This window comes from Oncorhynchus kisutch, linkage group LG24 (assembly GCF_002021735.2).
Source record: "Oncorhynchus kisutch isolate 150728-3 linkage group LG24, Okis_V2, whole genome shotgun sequence".
Taxonomy (NCBI): domain Eukaryota; kingdom Metazoa; phylum Chordata; class Actinopteri; order Salmoniformes; family Salmonidae; genus Oncorhynchus; species Oncorhynchus kisutch.
In genome coordinates, this window is record NC_034197.2 from 31,094,100 (window position 1) to 31,110,597 (window position 16,498).

The following is a 16,498-nucleotide window of genomic DNA, read 5'->3' on the forward strand; positions in this document are numbered from 1 at the left end:
AACCTGTGTTAGCTGTGTCTTACCTGTGCCCTAACATTAAGAGCCTGTGTTAGCAGACTTGTGCCCTAACATTAAGAACCTGTGTTAGCAGACTTGTGCCCTAACATTAGGAACCTGTGTTAGCAGACTTGTGCCCTAACATTAAGAACCTGTGTTAGCAGACTTGTGCCCTAACATTAAGAACCTGTGTTAGCAGACTTGTGCCCTAACATTAAGAACCTGTGTTAGCAGACTTGTGCCCTAACATTAAGAACCTGTGTTAGCAGACTTGTGCCCTAACATTAAGAACCTGTGTTAGCAGACTTGTGCCCTAACATTAAGAACCTGTGTTAGCAGACTTGTGCCCTAACATTAAGAACCTGTGTTAGCAGACTTGTGCCCTAACATTAAGAACCTGTGTTAGCAGACTTGTGCCCTAACATTAAGAACCTGTGTTAGCAGACTTGTGCCCTAACATTAAGAACCTGTGTTAGCAGACTTGTGCCCTAACATTAAGAACCTGTGTTAGCAGACTTGTGCCCTAACATTAAGAACCTGTGTTAGCTGTGTCTTACCTGTGCCCTAACATTAAGAGCCTGTGTTAGCAGACTTGTGCCCTAACATTAAGAACCTGTGTTAGCAGACTTGTGCCCTAACATTAAGAACCTGTGTTAGCAGACTTGTGCCCTAACATTAGGAACCTGTGTTAGCAGACTTGTGCCCTAACATTAGGAACCTGTGTTAGCAGACTTGTGCCCTAACATTAAGAACCTGTGTTAGCAGACTTGTGCCCTAACATTAAGAACCTGTGTTAGCAGACTTGTGCCCTAACATTAAGAACCTGTGTTAGCAGACTTGTGCCCTAACATTAAGAACCTGTGTTAGCAGACTTGTGCCCTAACATTAAGAACCTGTGTTAGCTGTGTCTTACCTGTGCCCTAACATTAAGAACCTGTGTTAGCTGACTTGTGCCCTAACTGTGTTAGCAGACTTGTGCCCTAACATTAAGAACCTGTGTTAGCTGACTTGTGCCCTAACATTAAGAACCTGTGTTAGCTGACTTGTGCCCTAACATTAAGAACCTGTGTTAGCAGACTTGTGCCCTAACATTAAGAACCTGTGTTAGCAGACTTGTGCCCTAACATTAAGAACCTGTGTTAGCAGACTTGTGCCCTAACATTAAGAACCTGTGTTAGCTGACTTGTGCCCTAACATTAAGAACCTGTGTTAGCTGACTTGTGCCCTAACATTAAGAACCTGTGTTAGCAGACTTGTGCCCTAACATTAAGAACCTGTGTTAGCAGACTTGTGCCCTAACATTAAGAACCTGTGTTAGCAGACTTGTGCCCTAACATTAAGAACCTGTGTTAGCAGACTTGTGCCCTAACATTAAGAACCTGTGTTAGCTGACTTGTGCCCTAACATTAAGAACCTGTGTTAGCAGACTTGTGCCCTAACATTAAGAACCTGTGTTAGCAGACTTGTGCCCTAACATTAAGAACCTGTGTTAGCTGTGTCTTACCTGTGCCCTAACATTAAGAACCTGTGTTAGCTGACTTGTGCCCTAACTGTGTTAGCAGACTTGTGCCCTAACATTAAGAACCTGTGTTAGCTGACTTGTGCCCTAACATTAAGAACCTGTGTTAGCTGACTTGTGCCCTAACATTAAGAACCTGTGTTAGCTGACTTGTGCCCTAACATTAAGAACCTGTGTTAGCAGACTTGTGCCCTAACATTAAGAACCTGTGTTAGCAGACTTGTGCCCTAACATTAAGAACCTGTGTTAGCAGACTTGTGCCCTAACATTAAGAACCTGTGTTAGCTGACTTGTGCCCTAACATTAAGAACCTGTGTTAGCTGACTTGTGCCCTAACATTAAGAACCTGTGTTAGCAGACTTGTGCCCTAACATTAAGAACCTGTGTTAGCTGACTTGTGCCCTAACATTAAGAACCTGTGTTAGCAGACTTGTGCCCTAACATTAAGAACCTGTGTTAGCTGACTTGTGCCCTAACATTAAGAACCTGTGTTAGCAGACTTGTGCCCTTACATTAAGAACCTGTGTTAGCTGTGTCTTACCTGTGCCATTGATATTGTAACCACCTCTGACCACCTGCTCTAGAACCTGAACACCGATATTCTTCACGTTGTCCTTGATGTGAATCCCTGTGGCCTGCACCATAAACAGGTACTCATTTACTATGGAGAGAGGAGGGAGAGAGGAGGAGGGAGAGAGGAGTGAAACGTTAGTTCATTGATGCAGTCATACGGTCCTGCTCTGTCAAAATTACCTGCAATTTGGTATATTTTCTGCCAAAAAAGATTGAGGAGACATTTAGAAACCACACCACTAACAGGAAGGATGAACTACTGTAAGTGAGAACTACAATGAAGAAAACAGACACTGCTAACTCTGTCAGGGAACTGTAACATCAGTATACAATCCAACATTGAATGAGCAATCATTTTCATAAAGGGTGTATTCAGACTGGAATGTTTATTTCAGATCCTGCATGGATGTGTCTAATATAACCACCTGAAACTAAACCAAATGAAAATAGGGGCACACAGTGAGGATGCACCATAAAAAGAATGATCCTCCAAAGGCAAAACTCCTATATGGTACGTAAATATAAGGGCAGAACTCCTATATGGTACGTAAATATAAGGGCAGAACTCCTATATGGTACGTAAATATAAGGGCAGAACTCCTATATGGTACGTAAATATAAGGGCAGAACTCCTATATGGTACGTAAATATAAGGGCAGAACTCCTATATGGTACGTAAATATAAGGGCAGAACTCCTATATGGTACGTAAATATAAGGGCAGAACTCCTATATGGTACGTAAATATAAGGGCAGAACTCCTATATGGTACGTAAATATAAGGGCAGAACTCCTATATGGTACGTAAATATAAGGGCAAAACTCCTATATGGTACGGAAATATAAGGGCAGAACTCCTATATGGTACGGAAATATAAGGGCAGAACTCCTATATGGTACGTAAATATAAGGGCAGAACTCCTATATGGTACGTAAATATAAGGGCAGAACTCCTATATGGTACGTAAATATAAGGGCAAAACTCCTATATGGTACGGAAATATAAGGGCAGAACTCCTATATGGTACGGAAATATAAGGGCAGAACTCCTATATGGTACGGATATATAAGGGCAGAACTCCTATATGGTACGTAAATATAAGGGCAGAACTCCTATATGGTACGTAAATATAAGGGCAGAACTCCTATATGGTACGGAAATATAAGGGCAGAACTCCTATATGGTACGGAAATATAAGGGCAGAACTCCTATATGGTACGTAAATATAAGGGCAGAACTCCTATATGGTACGTAAATATAAGGGCAGAACTCCTATATGGTACGGAAATATAAGGGCAGAACTCCTATATGGTACGTAAATATAAGGGCAGAACTCCTATATGGTACGTAAATATAAGGGCAGAACTCCTATATGGTACGTAAATATAAGGGCAGAACTCCTATATGGTACGGAAATATAAGGGCAGAACTCCTATATGGTACGTAAATATAAGGGCAGAACTCCTATATGGTACGTAAATATAAGGGCAGAACTCCTATATGGTACGTAAATATAAGGGCAGAACTCTCTCCCCCTCCTGATTTATTAAGAGAGCTAAACTTTGATATGCGATTTTGCTTGTTGTGTCAAATTAGATCAAGCCCATTTCAAGCTTGTCAACAAAATATATACAGTGGGGCAAAAAAGTATTTAGTCAGCCACCAATTGTGCAAGTTCTCCCACTTAAAAAGATGAGAGGCCTGGCCCCTCTGGTCTGTTCTGACCCTAATTGATTATCTGTGTTGTGTCTTTATGGAGGGGATTCCCCCAAACACAAAGGGTCTCTGCTGAAGCCGCTGACAGAGAAGAATGCTAATATGGATTGAGATAGGGAGATGGATGGGGGAGAGAGGGAAAGAACATATATCTAATTTAAAATGGAAAGAAAGAGAGCGAGAGAGAGCGCATTTCCCGGGCATGTGCCTCAAAACCAAATGTTACCTGGCTCACCACTCCCCCTGGACTGGACTTGAACAGCCTTTACGATCAGGTCCACCTAAACAAGGCAGCAATCCCAACTTTTACTAGGACCCTAAAGGACTTAACCGTAGCCCCAACACCTCACATAGAAGCAACGGACACCCCACCCAGACCCCCCCCACCCCCCACCCCACAGGACCTGCACCAAGAGGATCCACACCAAGTGGTCCTACATCCAGACCACCATCAGACACATCCCCACCACCACCAGTCGACCTATAAAAGGTTGGGGAAGGTCAAGAGCCATGCATCCTCCGAAACACAACTCAACCAAGCTGCACTGCTTCTTAACACAGTGTGCATCCAACCCGGAAGCCAGCCGCACCAATGTGTCGGAGGAAACACCGAACACCTAGCGACCTGGTCAGTGTGCACCTGCCACAGGAGTCGCTAGTGCGCAATGAGACAAGGATATCCCTACAGGCCAAATCTTCTCTAACCCGGACAACGCTAGGCCTATTGTGCGTCACTCCATGGACCTCGAACCCAGAGTCTCTGGTGGCACAGCTAGCACTGCGACACCCGGGAGGCCCTAAAACAGGAACATTTTACATCTGACTAGAAATGAATAAGGAAATTCTCAACCCTCGAAAAATGTCTTCAGGTGCGCTACCTAAACTACCTAAAAGAAACATCCCTTTTTCAGGACCCTGTCTTTCAAAGATAATTCATAAAATCCAAACAACTTCACAGAATGTTCAATGAACCATAAACATGCACCTGTAGAATGGTTGTTAACCTCTTTCAGCTAGGGGGCACTATTTTTATGTTTGGAAAAATAACGTTCCCAAAGTAAACGGCCTATTTCTCAGGCCCATATGCTATAATATCGCTTCCTCAAGGTGTCAGTCTTTAGACATAGTTTCAGGCTTTTATTTTGAAAAACGAGCGAGAAAGGTAACATCGCGTCAGGTGTTTGCATGAGTTTTGCTTGCTCAACAGAGCTTGGGCAGCCATCGTCTCTCCCTCTCCTACTGAACAAGAGACAGTGCCGGTTGATATATTATCGATTATATATTTGAAAAACAACCAGAGGATTGATTATAAAAAGCGTTTGACATGTTTCTGTGGACATTACGGATACTATTTGGAATTTTCGTCTGAGTTGTCGTGACCGCTCGAGCCTGTGGATTTCTGAACATAACGCGCCAAACAAACGGAGGTATTATGGATATAAAAATAATCTTTATGGAACAAAAGGAACATTTATTGTGTAACTGGGAGTCTCGTGAGTGAAAACATCTGAAGATCATCAAAGGTAAGCGATTAGGTAAGTGATTTGATTTTCGTGACCAAGCTACTTTGATGCTAGGTATTCATAATGTTTTGTCTAGTGATCGATAAACTTACAAAACGCTTGGATTGCTTTCGCTGTAAAGCATATTTTCAAAATCTGACACGACAGGTGGAGTAACAAAAAGCTAAGCTGTGTTTTGCTGTATTGCACTTGTGATTTCATGAATAGAAATATGTTTAGTAATATTTTTTGAATGTGGCGCTCTGCAATTCAGCGGTTGTTGATGAAAATTATCCCGCTAACGGGATGGGTTGCATCAGGAAGTTAAGACACTAACAGCTTACAAATGGTAGGCAATTAAGGCCACAGTTATGAAAACTTAGGACACTAGAGGCCTTTCTACTGACTCTGAAAAACACCAAAAGAAAGATGCCCAGGAGTCCCTGCTCATCTGCGTGAACGTGCCTTAGGCATGCTGCAAGGAGGAATGAGGACTGCAAATGTGGCCAGGGCAATACATTGCAATTACTGTCCGCAATAGGCTGAGAGAGGCTGGACTGAGGGCTTGTAGGCCTGTTGTAAGGCAGGTCCTCACCAGACATCACCGGCAACAATGTCGCCTATGGGCACAAACCCACTGTCGCTGGACTAGATAGGACTGGCAAAAAGTGCCCTTCACTTACAAGTCACGGTTTTGTCTTACCAGGGGTGATGGTCGGATTCGCGTTTATCGTCAAAGGAATGAGCGTTACACGAGGCATGTACTCTGGAGTGGGATCAATTTGGAGGTGGAGGGTCCGTCATGGTCTGGGGTAGTGTGTCACAGCATCATCCAACTGAGCTTGTTGTCATTGCAGGCAATCTCAACGCTGTGTGTTACAGGGAAGACATCCTCCTCCCTCAAGTGGTACCCTTCTTGCAAGCTCATCCTGACATGACTCTCCAGTATGACAATGCCACCAGCCATACTGCTCGTTCTGTGTGTGATTTCCTGCAAGCCAGGAATGTCAGTGTTCTGCCATGTCCAACGAAGAGCCCGGATCTCACTCCCATTGAACACGTCTGGGACCTGTTGGATCGGAGGGTGAAGGCCATTCCCCCCAGAAATGTCAGGGAACTTGCAGGTGCCTTCGTGGAAGTGGGGTAACATCTCACAACAAGAACTGGCAAATCTGGTGCAGTCCATGAGGAGGAGATGCACTGCAGTACTTAATGCATCTGGTGGCCACACCAGATACTTACTGTTACTTTTGACCCCTCCCCCCCTTTGTTCAGGGACATATTATTCCATTTCTGTTAGTCAAATGTCTGTGGAACTTGTTCAGTTTATGTCTCAGTTGTTGAATTTTGTTATGTTCATAAAAATATTTACCCGTTAGGTTTGCTGAAAATAATTGCAGTTGACAGAGGATGTTTCTTTTTTTGCTGAGTTTATATACCCCCAATAGAATCCTCATACTTTAACGATGACAACTTCTCCATCCTAGAGGGGGAGATCAACCATTTCCAGGCCCAGGGACATGTACGAGTCTGACGATCGAAATGCCAGAACTGGAAAAGAACCTGACACTCTTAGCACACAGACAGCATGTCCTCCCAAATATACCCTTGGACACAACTATGACAAAACCACCAACAAAAACGAGCCACAACGACTACAGCTCTGTCTCACGCTGGGTCTGTACATAGTCAAATGGTAGGCTTCGAGGGGACTCTTACGGTAGGTACACCTACAGCTCATCCCTTGTCAGTAGTACAGTAGATGACTATCACAGACCTCAACTCAGATACTCTCAGAGCGTTCAGTCAGCCCACTGACACCCCTATCAGAGCAAAATCCCACTCAACTTAAGCAATACTCAAATCATGAGGCATCAAAGCCAAAAGGAACTGCATAATATTAAGAAAACCAAAAACGAATTCAATCCTTTCTAGACAACTTCCTGGACAAAACGTTTCTCTTAATAGCAAAGGTGTAAACTTAGCAGTAGAAATCCTAGACCGTATATTTGATCTTTCAGCTTCCGTATCAAATCCAAAAATGTCAAGCAGACAACTTAAGAAAATTAACAACAATAAAAAAAGGTTTTTGCGTTCTTCATCAAACCAAAGAAAGAAATTGAGAAACCTATCCAACCAGAAAACCTGAGCCTACGCCTTCACGATGGTAAATCACTAAAACAATACAGAAACACACTATGGAACAAGGAACAGCACATCAGAAATCAGCTCAATGTAACTGAAGAACCCATAGAATGTAAAATACAAACCCTCCAACCACAACATGCCTGTGGTGTTGATGGTATCCTAAATGAAATAGTTAAATATCCAGAACACAAAATCCAGTTGACTACACTTACATTTTTTAACATCCTCAACTCTGGCATCTTCCCCAATAATATTTGGAACCAAGGACTAATCACCCCAATCCACAAAAGCGTAGATAAATATGACCCCAATAACTAATGTGGGATATGCGTCAACAGCAATTTTGGGAAAATCCTCTGCATTATCATTAAAAGCAAACGTGTACATTTCCTCAGTGAAAACAATGTACTGAGGAAATTTCTAAATTGGCTTTTAACCAAATTACGGTACGACAGCGCACGTGTTCAACCTGCACACCCTAATTGACAAACAAGCAAACCAACACAAAGGCAAAATCTTAACATGCTTTGTTGATTTCAAAAATGCTTTTGACTCAATTTGGCTTAAGGGTCAACCAACAAGTGTTCGGTTAAAATTGGCTCTGGCCTTAACACGTACATTTCTTTCCACAGGGCCGTGGAGTGGACAGGGATGCAGCTTAAGCCCCACCCTCTTCAACACATATCAACGAATTGGCGAAGGCACTAAAACAAATTTGCCACGCCCCGACTCACCCTTCTAGAATCGGAAGTCAAACATCTACTGTTTGCTGATGATCTGGTGCTTCTGTCCCTAACCAAGGGCCTACAGCAGTACCTAGATCTTCTGCACAGGTTGTCAGATCTGGGTCCTGAGAGTACATCTCATTAAGACCAAAATAATAGTGTTCCAAAAAAAGGCAATTTGCCAGGACCACAAATACAAATTCCATCTAGACATAATTGCCCTAGATTACACACAAAAAAATACACGTACCTCAGCCTAAACATCAGCGCCACAGGTAACTTCCACAAAGTTGTAAACGATCTGATAGAAGGCCCTTCTTGCCTTGTCTATGCAATCAAACGGACCATCAAATTTGACATAACAATATTAGGAACAGGCTAAAAATACAACCACAAAAAGGGCAATAGAACCCATTCCCCTTCATGGTTGTGAGGTCAGGGGTCTGCGAACCAAACAGGAATTAAAAAAATGGGACAAACACAAAATTAAAGACTCTGCATGCATTATTTGGTGTTTCACCCAGAGGATATTTTTGCAGAGCAGAATTAGGCTGATAACCGCTAATTGTCAAAATCCTGAAAAGAGACAACCACCTAAAAAAAAAAAAAAGTGATTCCCAAACCGTCCATAACAAAGCCATCACCTACAGAGAGATTAACCTGGAGAAGAGTCCCCTGAGCAAGCTGGTCCTGGGGCTCTGTTCACAAACAGAGCCCCAGGACAGCAATACAATTAGATCCAACCATATCATGAGAAAACAAAAAGATAATTACTTGACACATTGGAAAGAATTTACAAAACAACAGAGCAAACTAGAATACTCTCTGTTTAGGGCCAAATATAGCACACAGTGGCAGAATACCTGACCCAAAACTAAGGAAAGCTTTAACAGACTCAGTGAGCATAGCCTTGCTATTGAGAAAGGCCACCTTGGCCTGCCTTCTCTTGAGAGCCAGGTCTGTGTATGTGTACACTGCCCACAAAATCCAGAAGAGAGGAAAAAAAGGAAAAAACAGAAACTGCAACAATGATCAGGGGAGAGACAAATCTCCAGCCACGATCACAGACTCACATGGCTGCACTTGATATCGAGGAGAAAGAACAAAAATAAACACCAAACTTTCTATGCAGATCTGACCTCCACTTCTGCCATCTGTCCAATAAGAACATCTTATACTGATGGCCCCTCCCATTCTGTCCTATAGGTTTATTTTATACTGATATGCCCCTGCCCACCCTTCTCCCATCACTGCCCCTTGCCTAGTTCCTAACCTCCTGCCAAATGTATGACAATAGAGACACATATTTCACTCAGATTTCACAGACCCACAAATAATTCAAAAGCATATCCAATTTTGATAAACTCTCATATCTACTGGGTGAAATACCAGTGTGCCATCACAGCAGCAAGATCTGTGACCTGTTGCCACAAGAAAAGGGCAACCAATGAAGAACAAACGTCATTGTAAATACAACCCATATTTATGTTTATTTATTTTCCATTTTGTACTTTAACAATTTGCACATCGTTACAACAGTGTATATAGACATAATATCACATTTAAAATGTATCTTTTCCTTTGAAACTTTTGTAAGTGTAGTGTTTAAGGTACATTTTTAAAATTGTTTATTTCATTTTTGTTTAAGTATTTATTTGACTTGCTTTGGGAATTGAGAGAGATGGTATGCAGTAGAGACAGACACGCAATAAAGAAGCACTAAAGTCTCTCCTTATTGTTTCCTGTATGTTTCTCTGGGGAGTCAGAGATTAGAAAACAGGCCTGTCTCTCTCCCTTTAACCTACTGTCAACCTTCACACATGACAACCTGCACCACCACACCACATATCCAGTTGAAGTCGGAAGTTTACATACACTTAGGTTGGAGTCAATAAAACTAGTTTTTCAACCACTCCACAAATTTCTTGTTAACAAACTATAGTTTTGACAAGTCGGTTAGGACATCTACTTTGTGCATGACACAAGTCAATTTTCCAACAATTGTTTACAGACAGATTATTTCACGTATCATTCACTGCATCACAATTCCAGTGGGTCAGAAGTTTAAATACACTAAGTTGACTGTGCCTTTTAACAGCTTGGAAAATTCCAGAAAATGTCATGGCTTTAGAAGCTTCTGATGGGCTAATTGACATCATGAGTCAATTGGGGTGTACCTGTGGATGCATTTCTAGGCCAACCTTCAAACTCAGTGCCTCTTTGCTTGGCATCAAGGGAAAATCTAAAGAAATCAGCCAAGACCTCAGAAAAAAATTGTAGACCTCCACAAGTCTGGTTCTTCCACGGGAACAATTTCCAAACGCCTGAAGGTACCACGTTCATGTGGTACAAACAATAGTACACAAGTATAAACACCATGGGACCACGTAGCCGTCATACCGCTCAGGAAGGAGACGCGTTCTGTCTCCTACAGATGAACGTACTTTGGTGCGAACAGTGCAAATCAATCCTAGAACAACAAAGGACCTTGAAGATGCTGGAGGAAACAGGTACAAAAGTATCTATATCCACAGTAAAACAAGTCCTATATCACCAAAACCTGAAAAGCCGCTCAGCAAGGAAGACGCCACTGCTCCATAAAAAAAGCACGACTACGGTGTGCAACTGTTTGGCCATAATGACCATCGATATGTTTGGAGGACATGTTTGGGGGAGGCTTGCAAGCTGAAGAAGACCATCCCAACTGTGAAGCAATGGGGTGGCAGCATCATGTTGTAGGGTTTTTTTGCTGGCGGGGGCGACTGGGGCACTACACAAAATAGATGGCATCATAATGCTGGAAAATTATGTGGATATAATGAGGCAACATCTCAAGATATGAGTCAGGAAGTCAAAGTTTAAACGCAAATGAGTCTTCCAAATAAACATGGACCCAAGCATACTTCCAAAGTTGTGGCAAAATGGCTTAAGGACAACAAAGTCAAGGTATTGGAGTGGCCATCAAAGTCCTGACCTCAATCCCATAGAAAATCTGTGGGCAGAACTGAAAAAGCGTGTGCAAGCAAGGAGGCCTACAAACCTGACTCAGTTACACCAGCTCTGTCAGGAGGAATGGGTCAAAATTCCCCCAACTTATTGTGGGAAGCTTGTGGAAGGCTACTTGAAATGTTTGACCCAATGCTACCAAATACTAATTGAGTGTATGCAAAATTCTGACCCACTGGGAATGTGATGAAGGAAATAAAAGCTGAAATAAATAATTCTCTACTATTATTATTTCACCTTCTTAAAATAAAGTGGTGATCCTATCTGACCTAAGACAGGGAATTTTTACTAGGATTAATGTCAGGAATTGTGAAAAACTGAGTTGAAATGTATTTGGCTAAAGGTGTATGTAAACTTCCGACTTCAACTGTAGGCAGCACCGCACCACATATAGGCAGCACCGCACCACATATAGGCAGCACCGCACCACATACAGTGGGGCAAAAAAAGTATTTAGCCAGCCACCAATTGTGCAAGTTCTCCCACTTAAAAAGATGAGGCCTGTAATTTTCATCATAGATACACTTCAACTATGACAGACAAAATTAGAGAAAAAAAATATCCAGAAAATCACAATGTAGGATTTTTTTATGAATTTATTTGCAAATTATGGTGGAAAATAAGTATTTGGTCACCTACAAACAAGCAAGATTTCTGGCTCTCACAGACCTGTAACTTCTTCTTTAAGAGGCTCCTCTGTCCTCCACTCGTTACCTGTATTAATGGCACCTGTTTGAACTTGTTATCAGTATAAAAGACACCTGTCCACAACCTCAAATGGTCACACTCCAAACTCCACTATGGCCAAGACCAAAGAGCTGTCAAAGGACACCAGAAACAAAATTGTAGACCTGCACCAGGCTGTGAAGAATGAATCTGCAATAGATAAGCAGCTTGGTTTGAAGAAATCAACTGTGGGAGCAATTATTAGGAAATGGAAGACATACAAGACCACTGATAATCTCCCTCGATCTGGGGCTCCACGCAAGATCTCACCCTGTGGGGTCAAAATGATCACAAGAACAGTGAGCAAAAATCCCAGAACCACACGGGGGGACCTAGTGAATGACCTGCAGAGAGCTGGGACCAAAGTAACAAAGCCTACCATCAGTAACACACTACGCCGCCAGGGACTCAAATCCGGCAGTGCCAGACGTGTCCCCCTGCTTAAGCCAGTACATGTCCAGGTACGTCTGAAGTTTGCTAGAGAGCATTTGGATGATCCAGAAGAAGATTGGGAGAATGTCATATGGTCAGATGAAACCAAAATATAACTTTTTGGTAAAAACTCAACTCGTCGTGTTTGGAGGACAAAGAATGCTGAATTGCATCCAAAGAACACCATACCTACTGTGAAGCATGGGGGTGGAAACATCATGCTTTGGGGCTGTTTTTCTGCAAAGGGACCAGGACGACTGATCCGTGTAAAGGAAAGAATGAATAGGGCCATGTATCGTGAAATTGAGTGAAAACCTCCTTCCATCAGCAAGGGCATTGAAGATGAAACGTGGCTGGGTCTTTCAGCATGACAATGATCCCAAACACACCGCCCGGGCAACGAAGGAGTGGCTTCGTAAGAAGCATTTAAAGGTCCTGGAGTGGCCTAGCCAGTCTCCAGATCTCAACCCCATAGAAAATCTTTGGAGGGAGTTGGAAGTCAGTGTTCCCGAGCAACAGCCCCAAAACCTCACTGCTCTAGAGGAGATCTGCATGGAGGAATGGGCCAAAATACCAGCAACAGTGTGTGAAAACCTTGTGAAGACTTACAGAAAACATTTGACCTCTGTCATTGCCAACAAAGGGTATATAACAAAGCACTGAGAAACTTTTGTTATTGACCAAATACTTATTTTCCACCATAATTTCCAAATAAATAAATTAAAATCCTACAATGTGATTTTCTGGATCTTTTTTTCTCTCATTTTGTCTGTCATAGTTGAAGTGCACCTATGATGAAAATTACAGGCCTCTCTCATCTTTTTAAGTAGGAGAACTTGCACAATTGGTGGCTGACTAAATACGTTTTTGCCCCACTGTATAGGCAGCACCGCACCACATATAGGCACCAAATTACAAGACCAAAACAGACCAAAATAATCAAGAATGTCTGAATTGTTATTATTCATTCTGTCAGCACTAGACCTAGGTTCAAATACTGCTTAAAATATCTCAAATACATTTGAAGTAAGTATTCTGATTTAGTTTTATTTGAATATATTTGTATGTATTTGGAAATACACTCCCATGTATTTAATCTAGGTATTTGAAAATAATGTCAAATAGATTTTGGTAGACTATTTGGTTTTTACAAAGAACCATTCAAATAAAATTACTTTTTTGGGGCTGTGTATTTGAAAGTACTCAAATACACATGTATTTGAACACAGCTCTGGTCACCCAAATGAGAGCGCTGGCTTCTTCTTCCACTGTGAATGTTTGGTTAGTGGTTTTAAAACAGGTCTGTCCATCTGTCTGGGCGTGGGAACCACATGAGTGGGCTGACTTGTTTGTGTCGTCTGGAAAGTACATGCATAAAGGATGTGGTTCAACTGCTATACCCAGCTCTCACCCACACACACACACTATAATACATTAGGAACACCTTTCCTAATATGGAGTTGCACCCCATTTTGCCCTCAGAATAGACTCAATACGTTGAGGCATAGACTCCACAAGGTGTCTAAAATGTTCCTCAGGGATGCTGGTCCATGTTGACTCCAATGCTTCACACCGTTGTGTCAAGTTGACTGGATGTCCTTTGGGTGGTGGACCATTCTTGATACACATGTGAAAACCCCAGCAGTGTTGCAGTTCTCGACACACTCAAACTGTTGCACCTGGCACCTACTACCACACCCCATCCAAAGGCACTTAAATATTTTTAAACCCTCTGAATGGCACACATACACAATCTACGGCTCAATTGTTTCAAGGCATGAACATCCTTCTTTAACCAGTCTCCTCCCCTTCATCTACACTGATTGAAGTAGATTTAACAGGTGACATCAATAAGACATATCTTTCACTGGAGTCAACTGGTCAGCCTGTCATGGAAAGAGCATGTTTTGTACATCATGTTACACTCAATGTAGATTAATAGCACAATCAACCACGGCACTACAAAGGCCATATGTTCAGTATTTATAATAATATCAGCTGGACAGCTGTCTATACATGTAATACTCCTTTAGTAAACAATATACCCATGGTCTACATGTTTCCATGTCATAGTAATTAGCAGAGTGGTGCTAAGTGGAGCACTGCCCATTGTTCATTAGACTGTTGCCTGAGACTGCAACAGTGGAAGGGAAGGGTAGGGCCAGTACAACTGACTGATTCCGACAAAGCTGTGTATGTCCGCATCGCTGTGTATTAGTGTATGTACGGTGTGTGTGTGTGTGTGTGTGTGTCATTCGTTAGCTGAGTCACAAGGCCAACCTGAAAGTCGAGGACAATGAGCCTTTGAGCCAAGAGGAGCTTTGTCTCAGTGTGCGTTTCATATCTCTTGATTAATCTCATCAACCAATATCCCATTCCCAGCAGCATTCCGCAAAACACTCACTTTCTTTGTGTGTGTGTGTGTGTGTGTGTGTGTGTACACTGCCTTACATGTATGCTATCGTGAGCATGGATTGTGTATCTGTGTAACTCCATGAAATGTGATTTATCAGTAATTCTATTACCATGACATTCACATTGGTAGAGACCAATAATAGCCTTGGTTGCAGAACTAGAGAGACTACAGACCACCAATAACTGAATTAATGTTCTCCTCTTATTTCTGCAGAACTCATAAACATACAGTGCCTTGCGAAAGTATTCGGCCCCCTTGAACTTTGCGACCTTTTGCCACATTTCAGGCTTCAAACATAAAGATATAAAACTGTATTTTTTTGTGAAGAATCAACAACAAGTGGGACACAATCTTGAAGTGGAACGACATTTATGGGATATTTCAAACTTTTTTACAAATCAAAAACTGAAAAATTGGGCGTGCAAAATTATTCAGCCTCCTTAAGTTAATACTTTGTAGCGCCACCTTTTGCTGCGATTACAGCTGTAAGTCGCTTGGGGTATGTCTATCAGTTTTGCACATCGAGAGACTGACATTTTTCCCATTCCTCCTTGCAAAACAGCTCGAGCTCAGTGAGGTTGGATGGAGAGCATTTGTGAACAGCAGTTTTCAGTTCTTTCCACAGATTCTCGATTGGATTCAGGTCTGGACTTTGACTTGGCCATTCTAACACCTGGATATGTTTTTTTTTAACCATTCCATTGTACATTTTGCTTTATATTTTGGATCATTGTCTTGTTGGAAGACAAATCTCCGTCCCAGTCTCAGGTCTTTTGCAGACTCCATCAGGTTTTCTTCCAGAATGGTCCTGTATTTGGCTCCATCCATCTTCCCATCAATTTTAACCATCTTCCCTGTCCCTGCTGAAGAAAAGCAGGCCCAAACCATGATGCTGCCACCACCATGTTTGACAGTGGGGATGGTGTGGTCAGGGTGATGAGCTGTGTTGCTTTTACGCCAAACATAACGTTTTGCATTGTTGCCAAAAAGTTCCATTTTGGTTTCATCTGACCAGACCAGAACCTTCTTCCACATGTTTGGTGGGTCTCCCAGGTGGCTTGTGGCAAACTTTAAACAACACTTTTTATGGATATCTTTAAGAAATGGCTTTCTTCTTGCCACTCTTCCATAAATGCCAGATTTGTGCAATATAAGACTGATTGTTGTCCTATGGACAGAGTCTCCCACCTCAGCTGTAGATCTCTGCAGTTCATCCAGAGTGATCATGGGCCCCTTGGCTGCATCTCTGATCAGTCTTCTCCTTGTATGAGCTGAAAGTTTAGAGGGACGGCCAGGTCTTGGTAGATTTGCAGTGGTCTGATACTCCTTCCATTTCAATTTCAATATTATCGCTTGCACAGTGCTCCTTGGGATGTTTAAAGCTTGCAAAATCTTTTTGTATCCAAATCCGGCTTTAAACTTCTTCACAACAGTATCTCGGACCTGCCTGGTGTGTTCCTTGTTCTTCATGATGCTCTCTGCGCTTTTAACGGACCTCTGAGACTATCACAGTGCAGGTGCATTTATACGGAGACTTGATTACACACAGGTGGATTGTATTTATCATCATTAGTCATTTAGGTCAACATTGGATCATTCAGAGATCCTCACTGAACTTCTGGAGAGAGTTTGCTGCACTGAAAGTAAAGGGGCTGAATAATTTTGCACGCCCAATTTTTCAGTTTTTGATTTGTTAAAAAAGTTTGAAATATCCAATAAATGTCGTTCCACTTCATGA

The 16,498-nt window shown here is 42.2% G+C and overlaps 1 protein-coding gene across 1 annotated transcript in view; it reads right to left on the reverse strand.

The window, feature by feature from the left end:
• Positions 1-16,498, reverse strand: part of b4galt5 (UDP-Gal:betaGlcNAc beta 1,4- galactosyltransferase, polypeptide 5) — a 63,552-nt gene that overhangs the window by 15,806 nt on the left and 31,248 nt on the right. The window contains exon 2 of the mRNA XM_031803678.1: positions 2,058-2,177. Within this exon, the coding sequence (XP_031659538.1) occupies positions 2,058-2,177 (120 nt within the window). The remainder of the gene's footprint in view (positions 1-2,057; positions 2,178-16,498) is intronic.